This window comes from Vigna radiata, chromosome 7, assembly GCF_000741045.1.
Source record: "Vigna radiata var. radiata cultivar VC1973A chromosome 7, Vradiata_ver6, whole genome shotgun sequence".
Taxonomy (NCBI): Eukaryota; Viridiplantae; Streptophyta; class Magnoliopsida; order Fabales; family Fabaceae; genus Vigna; species Vigna radiata.
In genome coordinates this window covers 48,526,581-48,546,230 of record NC_028357.1, presented here as the reverse complement: position 1 = coordinate 48,546,230, position 19,650 = coordinate 48,526,581, and the positions used below count along the sequence as shown (strand labels likewise).

Here is a 19,650-nt window from a genome sequence, read left to right as displayed (position 1 = left end):
TAGTGGGAAGTACTGGTCATTAGGGTCCCTTCCTACTGCAATTAACAACTGACCTCCATAACTTGTTTTCAAGTGACAACCATCTACCCCAATGAAAGGTCTGCAACTACCTAAAAACCCCTCCTTACAGCCCTCCAAACACATGTAAAATGACCCAAACCTTGGTGGCAAGGTGGGTTGGGGTTGGATGGCCTTAATCTTGACGGTTCCAGCCTTTACTCTTAACAACTCAGCCACATAGTCATAAAGACGAGCATATTGTTTTTCTCCATCACCCACTAAAGAATCCATTGCAATTTTCTTAGCTCTTCCAGCCTTCCAATGACTTATTCCCACACTATATGACTTCTTTATTTCATCTATGATTTGAATCACTGTCATGCCTCCTACATTCACAAACCTGTCAACCAAAACCTGTGCAATCCATTCTACACTTGCACTTTTGCTACCAAAAGCCCTTCCACACTTGTGCCTAACTAAAGTTTTCAATCTGAAGGTTTGGCTACTTCCTACCTTGCTAGCCATTATAACAAAACCACACCNTTTCTTACAAATTGCCCTTACTCTCTTCAAGTCATTTTTGACAAACTTCACTTCTTTTCCATTCAAAACACTATGCTCCTGTAGCGCACTCTTAAACTCCTTCAATGACTTAAACTCCATTCCCAATCTAAATTTGAACCCCTTCGTCATATCTTCTGCTCTATACTTTGAAAAATGCCTCTTATTATCCCTCACATCCTCATCACTATCTACATTTGAAGACAAATCATCTGTATCATAATCTTCATTTATCTCATGATATCCAACCTCTTCGTTAATCATAAATGCCCCATCACTACCTTCAACTCTGCTCTTGACACTTATATTTTTTTTTTCATTCTCATTCTCTTCCACCTATCCAAAACTGGATTAATATTTCTTCTCTCTTCCTCCATCCCAAACCCATCATCATCATTTGCCATTCTCTCTTCTTCACTTTCATCAACATTTTCCAAACCATCACCGTCAACAATATTGCCCTCTTCATCCTGTACCTCTTGCTCTTCCACCGTTTCTTCCTCAACAATCCCCTCTTCCTCCTCACCATCCAGTACCAAGTCTTGTACTTCCACATTTCCCTCCACCCCACCAAAATCTTCTTCATCCTCTGCTTCACCTTCTTCAACAACATAACCACGGGTTTCATCCTCTTCCTCCATCTCTTCCACCATCACTTCTACTCCTTCTTCAATTGCTTCCTCACAAAAGGAAAGAAAATTAATTTCATCTGGCTGACTTGGTTGGAGATGTTGAACATAGATTTCAACTTCCTCCTTATTTGCCTCAGCATAGTTAGACAACAAAATTGCTTCTCTGTCATCTGTAAGTGGTCTAAGGTTGTTCATTGCCTTTTCTTTCGAACCCTTCCACCAAAGCTTGAACTCTCCATCATACTTGAATTCTTTAACCAATCCCACCGCTTCAAAGAATGACCACATGTCGGGATCAATTCCTCTAAAAACATGTATCTCTCCTTCCACATATTGTAATCCCTTGAGGAACTTCCCCATATGATGAAGACANACGTCAAACACCATTTTACCTACATGGTAAAATCAAAACTTGGAACATTAAAAACAGAATGCAAAGAAAATTGCACATTAAACAAAGAATATAAATTTCACTACAACTAAATAATTACCTTCTTGGATGAATCACTGATCTTTCACACAAAATGCACACGCAACTGATTTTGAACGAAGACGAACACTACCACGTACACACCAACGACGAACAACAGGACCACCACGATTGCAAGCACGACCACGAACACGAACAAGCAAGAACCCTAACCACGAACCCTAAGTCAGTTTTGAAACCATGTTCTCCTCTTTCCAGATAAAATTATGTCCTCCGAACGAACCCTAACTTACTAAAAAAACAATTTCAAACTACAAAATAATTCCCAATTGAAATTATCTTAACAGATCACACAAACGAGCAACACGTGGCTAAAGTGTTAATCCATATGGANAGAAACGTTTGCCACATCACCAAGGTTTTAACGGTGTTAAGTTTCAGGGACTAAAACCAAAGTTTGTAAAAGTTGGAGGACTGATTTGTACCTTAGTTTCAAAGAGGGACTAAAAACAAAATGGCTTGATAGTTTAGGGACTAAAAACATATTTAACCCTTATTTTTATATTGTATTTTTTATTTTAAAAGGTTAAATAAATTTTTAGTTATTGTGAAATTAAAATTCATATTTATCAAAAACTTTGATATATCTTGATTTTTTATTTTTTTAAAATTAATGAATATAGTTTTTTATTTAAAACTAATTACTGTTAAATTCTTTTAATGATATTTTATTTAATAATTTAACTTGTTTACACATATGTTTCATATTAATATTTGACTTCTTTACACCTTTAAGATAATTGGATTAAAATATTATATCTATTCATTTTGAAAATTTGAAATCAAAATATATAATTTTTTTTAACATATATGAATTTTAATTCTGTATAAATTTTCGGAACTAAAAAAATGTTTAATCTTATTTTAAATGATTGAAATTTGTCTATTTTATTAAAATTTAAACTTAAGTAATATGATATATTTGATTTAGATTTTGGGTTTGCTTGGAAACTATTTTATTTTATTTTATTTATATTCGTTTTTTGTGTTACAATATTCCTTTTCTTACGGGAAGGGTGAACCACGTTTGGTTGAAACTAATTTTATAGTATTTGGAAATCATAACTTCTGGAAGTTACGATTTTATGCAAATAATTAAATTTTATTTTGTTAGTAATATTTGTATAACTTTTTCAAAAATCAAACAGTGGTGCATTTTTTTATTAAAATATCTAATATTATTTTAGATATTTAATAATATTTTTTAAAACAATTAATTAAAAATGTCCTTTTTAAATCACAATTACTTATAAAACACAAAAAACTATTTATGATTTTTTAATATAATTTGAAAATTTATAATTATTGATTTTTTTTGAAAGTAATAATAGCAATAATAATATTATTATTATAAAATTTTAAGTTTATCTCTTCATTCTCACTCATCTTTTTCTATCAATCATTATAGTAATAACAAATTTCATTCTAAATTATAGTACAAAATTAATATTACGAAACTAAAATTTTTCTATTCTTAAATAATTTTTTTGTTTTCTTTCTTTAAGAAAATAACATTTAATCTAAAATTTTAAATTATTTTTTTCTTATTTAATTTTATTTTTAATTTTAATGTTTTTTTTAATTTTTTCTTTTCTTTAAGAAAACAAAAATGTCTTTGAGTTAAGGATTTGTCTTTCAGAGAGTCGAAAAATTATATTCTACTGAAAAATTTTATCACTCCAAGAAAACATTGCTACCTATTCCAATTTCAAATTTAGAAAAAAAAAATCATTCTATTCAAGAGTAATTAGGGTAGAATTACGTAATAACTCCTATATATTTTAGTTATATCATTTTCAAACATATTAATATTAGTTAAATGATTGTCTATTAACTATAGTATTAAGATACAAAGTACTCTTAATGTATTACATACAAAATAATAATAATAAAAAAAAATATAAGAGAAAGAAAGAAAAGACTCTGAATTGAAAAATGAAACCAATACAGAGAAAAAATATATTAAATTTAAACTATCCGAGGGTAAATTAACCAACCATATATCATACCAAAGCAAATAATAGAATATTCAACAGCAAATTTACTTTTCTTTCTTCATTTTATATAATTTCATTTGGGTCAATACCAGTCTTATCTTTACAATCAATACCACTATCATTAATTTCTTCCAAAAATCAATTTATAAGATTGATTTATATATAAATTTACATATTAAAATAATATAAAAACACATGGTCAATCAAGTTTTTAGATTCAACATGCAGAATTTAAATTTTCATTCATCACTATGAGGTGTGTTAAATATATCACATTGAATAAAAGTAAAGTTGACTTATTTCCTTTTTTTTTAACAACCAACTTATTCCTCAAAATTATTTTTCAAATTACATTATTTTTTTCATATTAAAATTTATATTATATCAAGATTATGTTTATATTTATAAAGAGTAATGTTATTTGTTAATAAACGTTAAGATTTTTCATGAACATTATTACTATTTCTTTTATGTGAAGCACAAACTTTTTTAACTGTGATTATTTTTAATTGATATAATTACAATTATTTTTCAACAACCATTAATCAAAGTTCTTTTTTTACTATAATATTAATTAAGATTATTTTTAAAGTGACATTAATCAGAATTTTATCTGTTAACATTGAGGTGAATATTTTTTAATCAATATTAAATCAGTTTTTTTTTCTCGAATGAAATAGACTAATCTTTAACACCTTAATTTCTTCAAACATTGTTATGTTAAAATTCTATTCGCGGATATGGATAGAAGATAATAAATAAATTGAAATATGATAGTATAAAATAAAGAAAGTAAATACTCAATAAAATATTAAAAAAGTTATTTAAGGAAAAAATATACAAAAAAAATCGAATAATTTGTGAAAATGAGTTGAATATTTAATTAATTTATTGACTAAACTATATTCTAGTTTATATGAATGCAATCTAAATTTATCTTTATTTTAAGAGAAGAATCTTTAAGAGATAAATGAGAAAAGATTTAAAACAAAATCATTAGATAATATCATATTTATATCAACAAGGAAAAAAGATAGAAAATTTTGTTTACTTCCTTCAAAAACCTCTCCCTATAAATAGACCTCTGCGCCTTCGCATCAGAGTGTTCAAACTAATTCCAAACTCTCTCGTCCTTCAAAGCAGAAGCCTTCTCTTCCAAACGATCTCGGAGAAAATCTCTGCAAATATGTTGGTTTACAAGGACTTCCTCACAGGTATATGTATTACATCTCTCATTTGTTATTGTGTTTTTGAACTTTGATAGAAATTGCATGAAATTTACACTATTCAGAATTTGTAGCCATGATTTTCTCACTGTTTTGTTTGTACGGTGTTGTGTAGGTGACGAACTTCTCTCGGACTCCTTCCCCTACAGAGAAATTGAGAATGGAATGTTGTGGGAAGTTTCTGGAAAGGTGAGTTGAATACGGTGCATATATGGATTATCCTATAAATTACATATATATAGTACTTGTGGTTTGTATATTTATAAGAGATTTTTGTTTGGGGGGTTTGCAGTGGGTTGTTCAAGGAGCGATTGAAGTCGACATTGGCGCAAATCCTTCTGCTGAAGGTGGGGAAGATGAAGGTGTTGACGATCAAGCTACCAAAGTTGTTGATATTGTTGACACATTCAGGCTTCAGGTTTCGATTATCATATCTCTAATTATTGTTTGAGTTTTAGTATTTTGATGGATTAAATTAGTAGTATTAATGTTTTGCAGGAGCAACCTGGTTTTGACAAGAAGCAGTTTCTTGTGTTCATGAAGAGGTATATTAAGTTATTGATCCAAAAACTTGACGAGGAGAAACAAAATCTGTTGAAAAAACACATTGAAGGAGCAACTAAGTTCCTGCTCTCCAAGATTAAGGATCTTCAGTTGTAAGTGGCACTTGTTGTATGATTTTTTTGCTTGTAATTGTTAAAATCGTGTTAATCAACCAAAAGCTTTCATTAAAAATTTGCAGCTTTGTTGGAGAGAGTATGCATGATGATGGCAGTCTGGTGTTTGCTTATTATAAGGATGGTGCCACTGATCCCACGTTTCTGTATTTTGCATATGCTCTCCAGGAGATGAAGTGCTAAGCCACATACCTACATACGGAGTTTTTTTTGTTTTTTTTTTTGGTACTATAGTCTTAGCATCGTCTAACTTTTCTTTATAGTAAAAGATTTTTACAGTGTGAGCTATTCATACAGTACTATCAATTTATATATAGAATAATTGATTTGCAAACTAATAATTTTATCTGGTGGGATAATTATTATTTGAAGGTAGTAATTTTATTATGTGTTGTGTTGGTGGATGATCCTTCTAGATTTTGGGAATCAAAATAACAGGTAGTCACGATTAAAAAAATTAAAATAGAAGGAATAAAACAAGACAAAGAATGTAATTTTATTAAATAAAGAAAATTATATACCTTCTCTCTATTTCCAAGAAGAAAACAAATAATAACATATTTTTTTTCTGAAAATAGAAAAAATAAATACAAGGAAAATTTAACCTTAATTAATATTCTCTCTTAGTTTTTATTTCAAACAATAAAGCAAAAAAATAATAAAATAAAAGGAATATATTTTTGAAATGTGATCATTAAAAAACATTAATCTCCTTTTATACAAATAAATAAATAAATAAATAAATCCAAGATAAGTTTTTACTAATGTGAGACTTCTTTACCATAAATTCACGTACGATTTCTCTTCTCACACTAAATAGCAAGAAGATAAAATAAAAATGGAAAAGACAACTATAAGTTCAAAATTTAGTAATAAAGATAATAAAAAAAATTTAATGGACAGAATTGTCATTTTGTTATTAGAAGATTTTTCTAGGAATTTTTCTTTATATTTTATATAGAAAAAAAAATGCAAGAAATGAGTTTTATGTTATTTTTGTAAAGCTTCGTGAAATAATTTTTGAAAAAGGATAACATAAATACGAAAAATCTAGTAATATTTAATGCAGGACAAGATATGTAAAATAGATTTGGAAGATTGGTGAATGTAAGGATGTAAAATTAAATCAATAAAATATGACGGATTAAACATGTTGCAATTACTTTATCATCTCTAAACCTAAGAAGGAAAATTATATTTAGCATAAAAGTATAAATACGCATTCAATCTTTGTTTTAAATATCATTAACTTCCTTAATTTATTCTGTTCAAATAATAGTTTATAAGTATATACTGTAAGCGTTAAAATATAAACAAAAAATGTTTAAATTATTTGATCAGTCTTTTATAGTTTCACTAAATTTGTATGTAAGTTTTTATATTTATTTGTTGTTATTCTATGGAGTGATTTTAATTTTTTTTTCTATAAAGCTCGTACGCTTCTTAAAACAAAGTACACAGCTCTTTATTAATTTCTGATCGCAAGAATTAGTAATTGAAGCTTATTTATTATGTCGTATACTATGTATTTTAAATATATAATTAAATTTATTTATATAAATTTTAATAATTTTAAATGTTTTGTGGTGGTATATTTGGTGGCTTACATATATACCAGAAAAGACGTGTTAACAAGCTAAAAAAGATAATGGCATGATCCTTTTCAAGTCATTAATGGAATGAATAACATCCAATGAATTATTAACGTGACAGTGAGACAAGGTTATTAAGAAAGTCACGTGAAATAGAAAAAACGTAAGAGATGCGTATGAAAAAGACGTAAAAGAGAGTCATGTTATAAACTTCAATTATTGAAACATACTCAAATCTAGACGTATATGTTTAGAAAAGATGGTAGAGCTACTTTGGTGAAATTAAAAACAAGAAAACAAAAACATTAAGCTTAAGTCAAATTAATCTTTCCATCTCAAACCTCTCATGCTTCATACCAAAGCAAATATTAAGAAGTGAACCCCAAGATATACCATATGTTAGCCATCATTTTAAAAGCGTTTTCCTTTTGAAAAATGATATTTTGACATATATAATATATTTTACATTAACTTGACACTGCTTTTTTTTATATTTTACTTTTTTTTAAAAAAAAAACTACAAAAGTTCATTTTTTAAGATATTTTTGTTGGATACAAACAAAGTTTCGCATCGAATAAAAAAAGAATTGGACATAGGTTTATATACATATAAATAACTTTAATGAAAGAGACTTTTTGGAGTGGTACCAAAAACAAACATGTAAAAACTTGGCTCAAAGTGAACAATATCTTACAAAGTATGAAGATCTATGTGTGTGTCGAACCTCCCCTTTATGAACTCTGTCAAATAAATGTCAATGTATGTCATAATGCACTTATTTTTTATTTTTTGTTTAAGAAATAATACTATTTCACAATGAGGCCAAAACCACCATTTTCGCACTTTTTTTTTATATATGTTGAAATTGAATCAAAATTTAGAAAATACATTTTCCATGTTAGAAATAGCCACAGATGTTTTATTACAAAAGAAAGTTATATTAATTAAGGTAAAGTACCCACACAAAGGAAACTCGTGTTGGTTGTGGCACTTATTAATTATCATGTGTGATTAATTAATTAGCAATGCAAAAAGCTGTGTTAATCATAGTATCATAGTATTTTGAAATAGGTTGTGGGTCTTTTTGTCCATCGTACAATGGTTAAAAAATTTAATTTGTCACTATATTAGGTAATTTGAGATAGATATATTTAAAATTCAATCATTTTCAAAAAGAAAAAAAAAAAAACTCAAAGAATACATGTGTTATTATTAGAATAAGACGATCTTTGTAATTATTGAATTCCTTTAATAATTTATCTGTATTTTTGTTTTCTTCATTATTATCCATTATTAATAACTTGGACTTTAAGTAGTATATTTTAATGGTAATAAAGGTTATAAAAGTTAGCATAATACTTACCTCTCATACATATTCAACTTTTAAGGTCTTAATTTACATCTTGTTGTTGCTGAGTTATATTGTTATCATCGTAATTTAGATTACCATAATGATTTTACTTAATCAAATATATATTAACGCCTTTAGATATCGTGATTAACAAACGTTTGGAAAAGTTTAACCATGTGATTAAGAGAGTGTTAACATTTGTCTTATCTCATAATCATCTCATAAGTGGGAAATTCGAATCATATTATACAAAAATATTTTTTAAAATATTTTAAATTATTCAAGAGTGTCATAAAAGAAATGTCATATAATTTTATTATTTTTAACAAGCAGTCGTTTTATAACAAGCCACATAACATATTTTATATAGATATTTTGGATGAAAAATTCAGTATAAAGAAACACTTCAAAATGCCATTTTCTCTGTTTTTGTTTGAGAGTTAATTGATTCACGATGTCTAATACTAACACATGTGCAGTTTTTGTTCCTTTCAGCATTACCCATTCATTATGAGCCACGTGTTTGCCAATTGGCATCAACCTAACCTCACATATTTCTGCGTTAGGACAATATTCGTATATACCTTTCTTTTATTAAAACTGTGTAAAAATAGAGTGTATGAAATTCTAAATAATATTAATAAAATACGCATTTAATATATTTCAGAGCAACATATTTTAAATCACCATTTTATTTTTTGACACCAGCTATAACTAATTTAAATGCAGTTTATACACTTTACGGATTACAACGACAAAAAAGAATAAGCTTAGAACTAAAAAAAAGAAAAAAAAAAAACATATGAAAAGGTGAAAAGACCTTCTTAATTTATTATTGTCCTTTTGCATTGAATTACTTTTTAGTTCGTTGACATTAATATATTACTCGGTTATGTACTATTTTTGGAATTCTTTTTCTTCAAATTCCAATTTGAACAAATCGCAATATATATATATATATATATATATATATATATATATATATATATATATATATATATATATATATATATATTTCAAAATTTTATTCAATAAGAAAAAGAAAATTGTTAAGGCATTTTTCATCTTTCCTTCTACATTCCGAATCCAATTAAAGAAAATAAAATCATCAAATAGGTAAGTTAAAATTAAATTTACTTCTTATTACTATTTGGGATATTTGGATTTCGGTTTAAATATTTAACTCAGCTTTCAAGTCTCATCGAATATTGTGTCAACTTGTTTGACACAGCTTTTTAGATGCAAACATGAAACAGATTTATTTCAAACTTTCAATATGTTTGTACAATGTATAAAGGAGGAGTATACAATGGAAAAAAAAATGATTTATTGTAGCCGTTTTAATCATATTGGAAAATAATATTATATAATATTTGACTATTTGATTTTGTGATTGTTATCCGTAAATTTTCATGGACGTATACCTCTGTTTTTGTCGAAGTATATATCACATCATCCACGCCTACTCTTTCATCCTCGCTTCAATTTCTCTCTCTTTTTCCGCCATCATTCCATTTTCTTCACTCACACAACAACAACATCTAACAGAACATTAGAAGCAACGCTTCCCCACCGTTCAGGGGTTTCGTTTTCGTATTTTCGACCACTTTCAGATCTGAATCATTTCGCAGCGCAGATCTCGATTCTCCGCTCCCTCGCCCGCTGCATTCTTCGTTCCTCAATTACTCCGTTCACTCGAATATCACGCTTCGTTGATTTCTGAATTCCGTCCTTTCACTCACTTTCATGTTCTTCCTTGGATTCAAATTCTCTCCTTCTCGTAAGTGTGCCTGATGCTTTTTTTTCGGTGATATCTTACTGTGGCGGTTTTCGAATTTGAATTCTAGCGTGTGTGTTTGTTGTGAAGTTTGTCAAAACAGATCTTGAAAATTGGCGCCCCAAAGACGGTCGCAGCGCCACATGGGTGGCCAGATGCAGCAGAGCAATGCAGCGGCCACTGCTCTGTATGACCACGCCGGCGCCGGATCTCTCCATAATTCGGCGGGGCCGGCTACCGATGCCGGCGACGCCGTCATGGCGCGCTGGTTACAATCCGCCGGCTTGCAGCATCTGGCCTCTCCACTGGCTTCCACTGGTATCGACCAACGCCTCCTTCCCAATCTTCTTATGCAGGTATTTATCGTCTCTCTTAGATAACAACTCTGTTAGGTTTTCGTTTCTAAACTACTTGTTACTTCTCCGCTTTCTTTCTTTAAGATTTCTGAATGCCAATTTATTATTACCGTCTCTTTTAACTTTCCCTCTCCTGCAACTTCTTTCATGTTGGAGCTGTATATAGTGTCGTAACTTGGTCGTTTGGTGTTCTGTTTAGATTATTTGGTTTGTTAAGATAATCATGAATAGCTAAATTATTTTTTAACCTTCCATTTTTCTTCTATTATTTCACTTGCTTTATTTGTGTATTATTGTATGAGTAATATTATATTGTTCTTTCCAGAGGAAGGGTGTACCGTTTATTGTGCTTATCCTAAATTCATAGTGCCTTTAGGGTTTAGAATGCATTTTTGTGTTAAAATTTTTGAAACACCTGACTATCGTTCCTATTTGAAGTTTTTGAACGGTCCTGTGTTTTTGTCGGATAATTAGCGTGTACCTCTGTTCTATATATTTTTTAGAAACTACATTGCCTCCCGTTGAACTTGAACAGGCTAAATGTTGTTTGTTTTTCGTATTGTTGCTTATGACGGTACTCTATGAGATGACTAAGTGAAAATGATATTGCCGTAGGGTTATGGAGCGCAGTCTGCAGAAGAAAAGCAGAGGCTTTTTAAGTTAATGAGAAACCTCAATTTTAACGGGGAATCTGCTTCTGAGCCATATACTCCTACTTCCCAAAATTTAAGTGGAGTGACAGTATCAGATGGGTTTTATTCTCCAGACTTCAGGGGAGATTTTGGAGCCGGGCTTCTGGATCTTCACGCCATGGATGATACAGAGCTTTTGTCCGAGGTACAATTCACCATATGGTGGTTTCCAGTTCATTCGGTTAAACAAGCTAACTGCAGTTTGATTCCTTTTCTACACATTTGCAAGGATAATATGTCTTATGTGTAAAGTTGTCTTCCATTTACGAATATTAACCTAATATCATCACTATTAATTTTCATGATAAGTTTAACAAATTTTTATTGAGGTCTAATGCAACTTTTTGTTTGACGATGGTGAAGAATCTTGGTTATATAAGCAGAGTTATTTAGGCAATAGTCGTAGGTTTGAATGTCTGAATGAAGTTATCAAATCGAGATTCAAATTGTGAATTGGAAAACTGTTTCTTTATCTTTTTGAATTACTTCAAATGTATCATAATGATTATAGATTATATGTGGTGCTCAATATTATAATTATAAGCTACAAGTGGACAAAACAACTTAACCACAAAGGTTTGAATGTCTGAATGAAGTTATCAAATCGAGATTCAAATTGTGAATTGGAAAACTGTTTCTTTATCTTTTTGAATTACTTCAAATGTATCATAATGATTATAGATTATATGTGGTGCTCAATATTATAATTATAAGCTACAAGTGGACAAAACAACTTAACCACAAAGGTTTGAATGTCTGAATGAAGTTATCAAATCGAGATTCAAATTGTGAATTGGAAAACTGTTTCTTTATCTTTGAATTACTTCAAATGTATCATAATGATTATAGATTATACGTGGTGCTCAATATTATAATTATAAGCTACAAATGGACAAAACAACTTAACCACAAAACTTGTGACGCAAAATTACTAGCTATATGAGTTTGTAAAGAAAGATTATATAACTTTTCAGCTTTTATTGTGCGAGAACTGGTGAAAGAAATTTAAGAAAAAAAAAATTGATGAATTTTTAAACCATATCATCGTATTGATGATACAATTTTTTTAAGATTTTACATGTATCTTAAGATACATAGTCATTTGAGTTTCATCTTATGATACAAATATAGGCAGTCAAATTGTAGTAAAGTTGAAATTATGAATTTTAAGTATCAGTACAGGCATGTTTAACCATTAGTATTCTGTTTGAGTTTGATTACCTTTTGATTGTGCATGTTTATTCTCGTTGATCCCTTGTATTGCAACAATTTCCTTATTTCGTGCATTTTCAGTACAAGTATCTGTACATGCATAGGTTTATTGTCTCTGATTTTTTTCTTCTCCTCAGCATGTTATTTCAGAACCCTTTGAGCCATCACCCTTTATGCCTGGAGGTGCTAGAGCTTTTGAAGATGATTTCAATCCAATTAGCAGAAAGCAGGAAAGAGGAGAAGCAGATGCTGATGCATCAGTTTTTGTACCTACAAATGAAAAAGAGAATAATACAAGAGAAAACAATGTTGCTAAGATTAAAGTTGTGGTATGTCAATATTTCTAGAAATAAGTAGCCTGACACATTTATCCGTAGCTTCTTCCCTGCACTTTAAAACATGCAAAGTTATGGTTTTCTTATGATCCATTGTCATAAGTGAGCAATGAATTTTGAATTACATTTTTTTTTTCTTTTGATATTTTTGTATCGCACCTAGTAACACGATTACCACTTCTCTTTGTTATCACCATTTTTCCCAAACTATCTGAACAATTCACTAAAAATCATCATTTGGAAAAGAAACTTATGAGTAAAATGCATCTTTCATTATTAATTGCGTTTTATTATTTCCCTAAAGCATTTTGAACTTTTCATTCTTAATATGTGATTTTAATTATCGATTCAGTAATATTTAAGGGAAATTTGTAATTGCCATTGCTATTTATATTAGGCATTTACTTCCAATGCATGTCCTAGGTACGCAAAAGACCTTTAAATAAGAAGGAGCTTGCTAAGAAGGAGGATGACATTGTAACTGCATATGACAGTGCATATTTGACAGTCCATGAACCAAAACTAAAGGTTTGTTTATGTTGAATTGAAACACTAGTTATTGCTTTACCATTTATTACTATATCAGTTCAAAGGTTGAATTATTTATAACTAATTATGAAATTTTATTTTAGTTTGCTATTCTTGTTCTTACTGCCTGTTTAAAGATCTAATTGTTTGTTCTTGTCATGTAAAAGGTGGATTTGACAGCTTATGTGGAGAAGCATGAGTTCTGTTTTGATGCTGTTCTTGATGAGAAAGTTACCAATGACGAAGTAAGCCAGCTCCTTAACAAATATTGAATCTTTTTGCTGTTTCTTATTTTAATGGTCGTTTTTTCCTCAGTAGCTGTAACATCACCATTATTTCTTCTTTGCTGTTGGTATTTATGAAACCGTGAGTTCTTGCCTCTGTCTTGGTCTTGATTCTTGATCTGTTAATCTAAGGTATGGTTGCTGCTTTGCAATGACAGGTATATCGAGTTACAGTTGAACCAATAATTCCTACAATTTTTGAGAGAACCAAAGCTACTTGTTTTGCTTATGGTCAGACAGGTAAGAAATTTGTTGTTCCCTGTTCAAACCATACTTTTACCAAAATATAACCACCATCCAATATATTACTTTCCATACTTTTTCTTCTCAATATTTTCCAAGTATGTGTTTTGTTTGTGAGTGAGTGTGTAGTTGATGGTTCTTTATTGTATTAGTAGCCAAGCATAGCAGCATAGGGCTTCCATACTTTTCTTTTTCTTTCTAGTATTGTTCTTCTCAAGTCTGTGAGTTATAGGCGAATGCACTTAATATCTCAAAAATATTTCCAGGCCTTTTATTTATATATTTTGCTTGCTGGTTTTTCATATATTTTAGTTTTTGTGAATGGTTCTTGATTGGTCGTGGAAATGAGGAGTCAATTCATTTCTTGTGAAATCCATTCAGTATATTTAACATTCCAAAATAGCCATGACGTGTTCATTTTGTGGAAACTGGCCATGAGTTGGAGGCTATTGTGCAAATAATCATAGAATCTTGCTTTGCATTGTTTGGCATGTGTGCACAAATTCAATGTAGGCCCTAGTTAGGACTTAGGAGAGTAGATGAGATGGAGGGTAGCACATCATTTGATTTATGTGTTGTAGGTGACTCCACCTTGTGAGAAAAGACTTGGCTTGTTGTTGCTGGAGTTGGAGGTGACTGATGACCTTGGCCTAGAGGAAGATGAATATTTGTAATAATAATAGATGCCATCACACAAATAATTGAAGGTTTAAATGAATCAAACAGCTCTATGTTGTGGCTAACAGTGTTTTACTTTCAGGTAGTGGCAAAACATACACAATGCAACCATTGCCGCTCAGAGCTGCTGAAGACCTTGTTAGACAGTTGCATCGACCAGCATATCGAAACCAGAGATTTAAATTGTGGCTTAGCTACTTCGAGATATATGGTGGAAAACTTTTTGATCTTCTTAGTGACAGAAAGTGGGTACTTCTTTTTTGTGTGTTTTGGTGTGTTTGTCCTTCAGACATTAATTTACCTTTGGTATGAATGCTTTGTATTTGTGATCTGGGTCTTAACTGGAAGATTGTGTTTTTAGGTGGATTTTATTTCTAGATAGATAATTCCATTCGAAGTAATATGTCTGGGTAAACATCAAAGCATGTTTGGTTAAGATTTAATATTCCTCCCAGTAATGTTCTTCAAAATTCAAATGATAGACAAAAAAGTAGAAGTTGGAAGAAAATACAAGTTGGAATATATGTAACTTCAAGATTCCCACCGCATCATGGGAATGAAAGACATGCTGAATATGCATATGGGAATCATTTATGCTGGGTAAATTATTTCTTAAGCTTTATAACAAACGTGAGAATGCTATATTCCTAAGTTCATATTCTCGGGAATAATTTTTCAAAAATTGAAACAGCTTCTCTTGATACAAAGTCCCCACTAAAAACATGAAGTGTGGACAGCGTAATCATAATGCTACTGGATTTGTGATTAAATTTTTATATAATAATAAATTTATGGCAAGTCTCGACTGTCAAGGGTATTACTTTAGATTTTCCCAGGGAACATAAACTTCATCCCATACTAACAATGGATTTGATTTATTTTGTGTTATATCTGCTATCACCTTGCATGTTATATCTGCTTGGAAGTGCAATCTGTTTATATAGATTACTGAGTGGCTGTGTTTGTTTTGCTTTGAACAGAAAACTCTGCATGAGAGAAGATGGACGGCAGCAAGTGTGTATTGTAGGACTTCAAGAATTTGAAGTGTCTGATGTACAGATTGTCAAAGAATTCATTGAAAAGGGGAATGCAGCCAGAAGTACGGGGTCAACTGGTGCCAATGAGGAGTCGTCCAGGTCCCATGCTATCTTGCAACTGGTCGTAAAGAGGCACAATGAGATAAAAGAGAGTAAGCGGAACAATAATGATGGAAATGAGGCAAAAAGTGGGAAGGTTGTGGGGAAGATATCTTTTATTGATCTTGCTGGAAGTGAAAGAGGTGCTGATACTACTGACAATGACCGTCAAACAAGGTACTTTACCATTAAAGTTATCTTTTCTGCATAAACCATCTGCTCGTTTAGTGTTATATGCGCTTGTTATATCTTACTTTTGAGATCTTCATTTATCGACTCCTTTCTATACTATATTTAAAATGATAAGAGCAGGACACATAAACTGTTCTCTAGTTGACAAATCTAATGCAGCCAGCTTGTTTTGGTTTATTTCATAACCTGTTTTGTAGGTACTTTGCATGTATTAAGATATTGTCAACTTGTAATAAAAATGAAATTTCAATTTATTACTGTATTCAAAGTTGCAACTATATTTACTATAATATACTTAGGGACTATTTAGTTGCACAAATGGTTTTTAATCATCTATTACTACTTTTCAATAAAATGGATGTTTTGGATAAATTTGCAGTGGATTAAAATGATCGGAAAAAGTAAACTATTATTTCATTCATGGTATGTTAACAATTTATTAAAAATATTAATCTACTCATTTATAAAAAGTAAAAATCTTACCTATCCATTCATATTTTTCACGGATGAATCCACTTCATCTATTTAAAAATGAATTATTTCTTTTTCTGGTCAACTAAATTTCTGTCCTGTTGAGTTTTGTTTTCAAAGGGACCCTCAGTGGGCGTTTGCTCCTATGGCAATCATTGATCCAATATCTCGGTCCATTGTTTGAAAATATGATGGATTGTCTGTTAATCATATAGTAATACTTATTGATTTATTCCATTAATTTTTTATGCCAATGATTGGGCAAATTAGTTGGATTCATACATGCGTGGATTGGAAAATGGATGCAACAAAGGGATGCAATTGCTACATCTACTTTGTAAATAAATGTGAAATTTCCAAGTTTGTTCGTTTGTTGTTTAATTTATAGTGTGAGATGATGTTATTTTCATGTAACTGCTGCAAAACATGGTTTGATTGGTCATGGTTGGCTTCCTTGAGTTCCTTTCTATCCCTGCTTTGTGTCTTGTAGTAGCCAATCTCCACTTTTGTCACTAATTGTATCACTACTGCAGGATCGAAGGTGCTGAAATCAACAAGAGTCTTTTGGCTTTGAAGGAGTGCATCCGTGCTTTGGACAATGATCAGATCCATATTCCTTTTCGGGGAAGCAAACTTACGGAAGTGCTCCGTGACTCCTTTGTTGGAAATTCAAAAACTGTTATGATCTCTTGTATATCCCCAAATGCTGGGTCTTGTGAACACACACTTAATACCTTGAGATATGCAGACCGGTATGTGTTTTGCAACTGTAAATTAAGAAGACTATGCTCATAACTCGGTGCACTTTTTCGTACGCACACGCTTTTAGATATTAACCATTTTTGTCCTATATGAACAGAGTTAAAAGTCTATCCAAGAGTGGAAATCCTCGGAAGGACCAGGCCCCAAATCAAGTTCCACCAATCAATAAAGAGGCTTCACCCACATCTTCACTTCTTGCTAGCATGGGTACAGAGGATTTTAATGGTCAGCGTCAAGAGATAAAAGCAACGGACTTGGGCAGAAAAGCTGTAGAAAAGGAAAGTTCTTTGTACAGCTCTTCCACCGATGTTGACAAACAACTATCAAGTTTCTCTTCTAGTTATTCATACAATGGGCGAGAAGATAAAAGCCTGGCTTCTGCTCCAATGGACAGGGAAAGGTTTGAAGTAAAGAATTCTCACGGTGATTCTACCAGTCAAAAGATGAACTCTTATTCCCTAAATGTTATAGATGAGAAAGTGCAAAGGGTGTCTCCTCCACGCAGAAAAGGAACTAAGGAGGAGAAATCCGAAAGATCTATAAATTGGGTAAAAAGGGATTCCAATGCTTCTAATAACACCACAAGCTCCAAGCAGCAGAACACAGGAAATTATAACACAGTTAGCACTGGATCGGGGCAGTCTGAAACAGAATCCTCTTCTGACGTGAATATCAGCGCAATACTTGAGGTTTGTCAAATGTTTGGAGCTATCCTCTTTCCGTTTAAAAATTTACTGTAACACTTTTGAGTATCTGTTTAATTTATGCTTCTGCAGGAGGAAGAAGCACTAATTGCTGCTCATAGGAAAGAAATTGAGGACACAATGGAGATTGTTCGTGAAGTAAGTTAGGCAAATTTTTCTTTAGCTTCTCGATAACATTGTCTGTCACGTAGCCGAGTAGAGAAAGTAACGAAATCACCATCTCACACACTCAAAAGAATAATAAAAGAATGGAATAGAACGAATTGATATCTTTTATTGATGATAATATCTGGATAAACACAAGTAAACAATAACTGGTAGCATAACCTCTTTCAGTTATCCAATAATTGGGAACATAATCTCCATCAATTATCTTGGAACATAACTTCCTTTACAAAACTCACAAATCAAAGCATACCTCTAATCCTAGACTCTTCCTTTATTTATACTAATTATTTCCCGTCCATACTCTGCTAAATCTTTCTCTAAAATATTACTCTAAATAAAATATTTCCCTATAATATATTTGCATTTAATATAAATATTTCTCCATATATTATCCTAACATATATCCTTAATTATAAATATCTTATATTAAATATTTTCTTGAAATATATATTTATTTACTCTAATTAACTTATACTATATTTATTTACTCTAATTAACTTATACGGAATGTCCTCCCACCTTATATCCTAACATTGTCAAACTCAATTTCTAATTTCTTTTTGTTAGGTAAACTTCAGGGCTTGAGTTTTTTCATTGCACTTGACATCCGTCAATTTGCTTTTTGTATTTTCATACCTACACGTTGGTACAAAAAGCTTATGCGTGTATTCAATGTTTGATAGCACAAAATTTTTGAAAGGTGGTGGGGTTCTTAGGAATGGTCCAATATGATATGATGTTTTGCATCGTGGGTACATGCTCTATTAACTGTGTAGTGCAACCATTGTTATTCAAATATCCCACTCACTTAACCTGTACCTGCCTCAATTTTGGTTTTAGGTGTTATCTCTGTTTCTTAGTAATTTCAAGAAAATAAGTAAAACTTTGTTTTTGCATGGTAGTTGTTTGTTGGAGCTTATAGTGTATTGGTTTTGGTTGTTAGGAAATGAAACTATTGGCAGAAGTGGACCAGCCAGGAAGTCTAATTGACAATTATGTAACTCAGTTGAGTTTTGTGCTTTCTCGCAAAGCAGCTAGCCTGGTGAGTCTTCAAGCTCGTCTCGCAAGGTTCCAACATCGACTAAAAGAACAAGAGATACTAAGTAGAAAAAGAGTACCCCGTTAAAGACACTCTCGCTTTCTCTTCTTCACTCGTCATCTCAATCATCATGTAATTGCTTTCGCGTTTCTTAGCAATATAGTTTTAAAGGTTTTTTCTTCATTTTACAAAAAAAGATGGACCTTCTGTTGGGTATTCAAATTAAATTTGCTCAAATGTATATTTCTCTCTTGTGTGATAACCTGTTAAATTGGATTCAACTGTATATTATTTTTTATTTTCATTCTACCGTTTTCTCTGTTGCTGCCATATAAAAAAGCATAACTATTATAATCACTGTTCAAACGTGTGATCTTTCAGTAGCATGTTATCAATTACCATTTCCAGTTTTTAAAACGATTAATTTATTCTTCGGAGAAGTATAAAATTACTGCAGATTGAGTTTTTTTAAAAGAATAAAAGAAATGAAATATTTCACATTTTTTTGGTGAATACAATTTTTCAATAACAATTCTAATTTGATTA

The 19,650-nt window shown here is 30.9% G+C and overlaps 2 protein-coding genes across 2 annotated transcripts; both read left to right on the top strand.

The window, feature by feature from the left end:
* The first annotated feature begins 4,790 nt into the window (after positions 1-4,790).
* On the top strand, positions 4,791-5,912 carry LOC106767945 (translationally-controlled tumor protein homolog). Its single transcript, XM_014652912.2, has 5 exons — positions 4,791-4,894; positions 5,022-5,095; positions 5,199-5,324; positions 5,405-5,562; positions 5,649-5,912. Exons 1-5 carry the CDS (start codon positions 4,867-4,869, stop codon positions 5,764-5,766), a joined length of 504 nt encoding a protein of 167 aa, XP_014508398.1. The 5' UTR covers positions 4,791-4,866; the 3' UTR covers positions 5,767-5,912.
* A 4,052-nt stretch (positions 5,913-9,964) lies between these two features.
* On the top strand, positions 9,965-19,423 carry LOC106768643 (kinesin-like protein KIN-13A). The gene is made up of 13 exons (XM_014653895.2): positions 9,965-10,307; positions 10,395-10,660; positions 11,276-11,497; positions 12,702-12,893; positions 13,323-13,427; positions 13,595-13,672; positions 13,870-13,951; positions 14,715-14,877; positions 15,613-15,945; positions 16,965-17,183; positions 17,291-17,882; positions 17,970-18,035; positions 19,009-19,423. The coding sequence occupies exons 2-13, from the start codon at positions 10,448-10,450 to the stop codon at positions 19,189-19,191; spliced, it is 2,448 nt and encodes an 815-aa protein (XP_014509381.1). The 5' UTR covers positions 9,965-10,307; positions 10,395-10,447; the 3' UTR covers positions 19,192-19,423.
* The last annotated feature ends 227 nt before the right edge of the window (positions 19,424-19,650 follow it).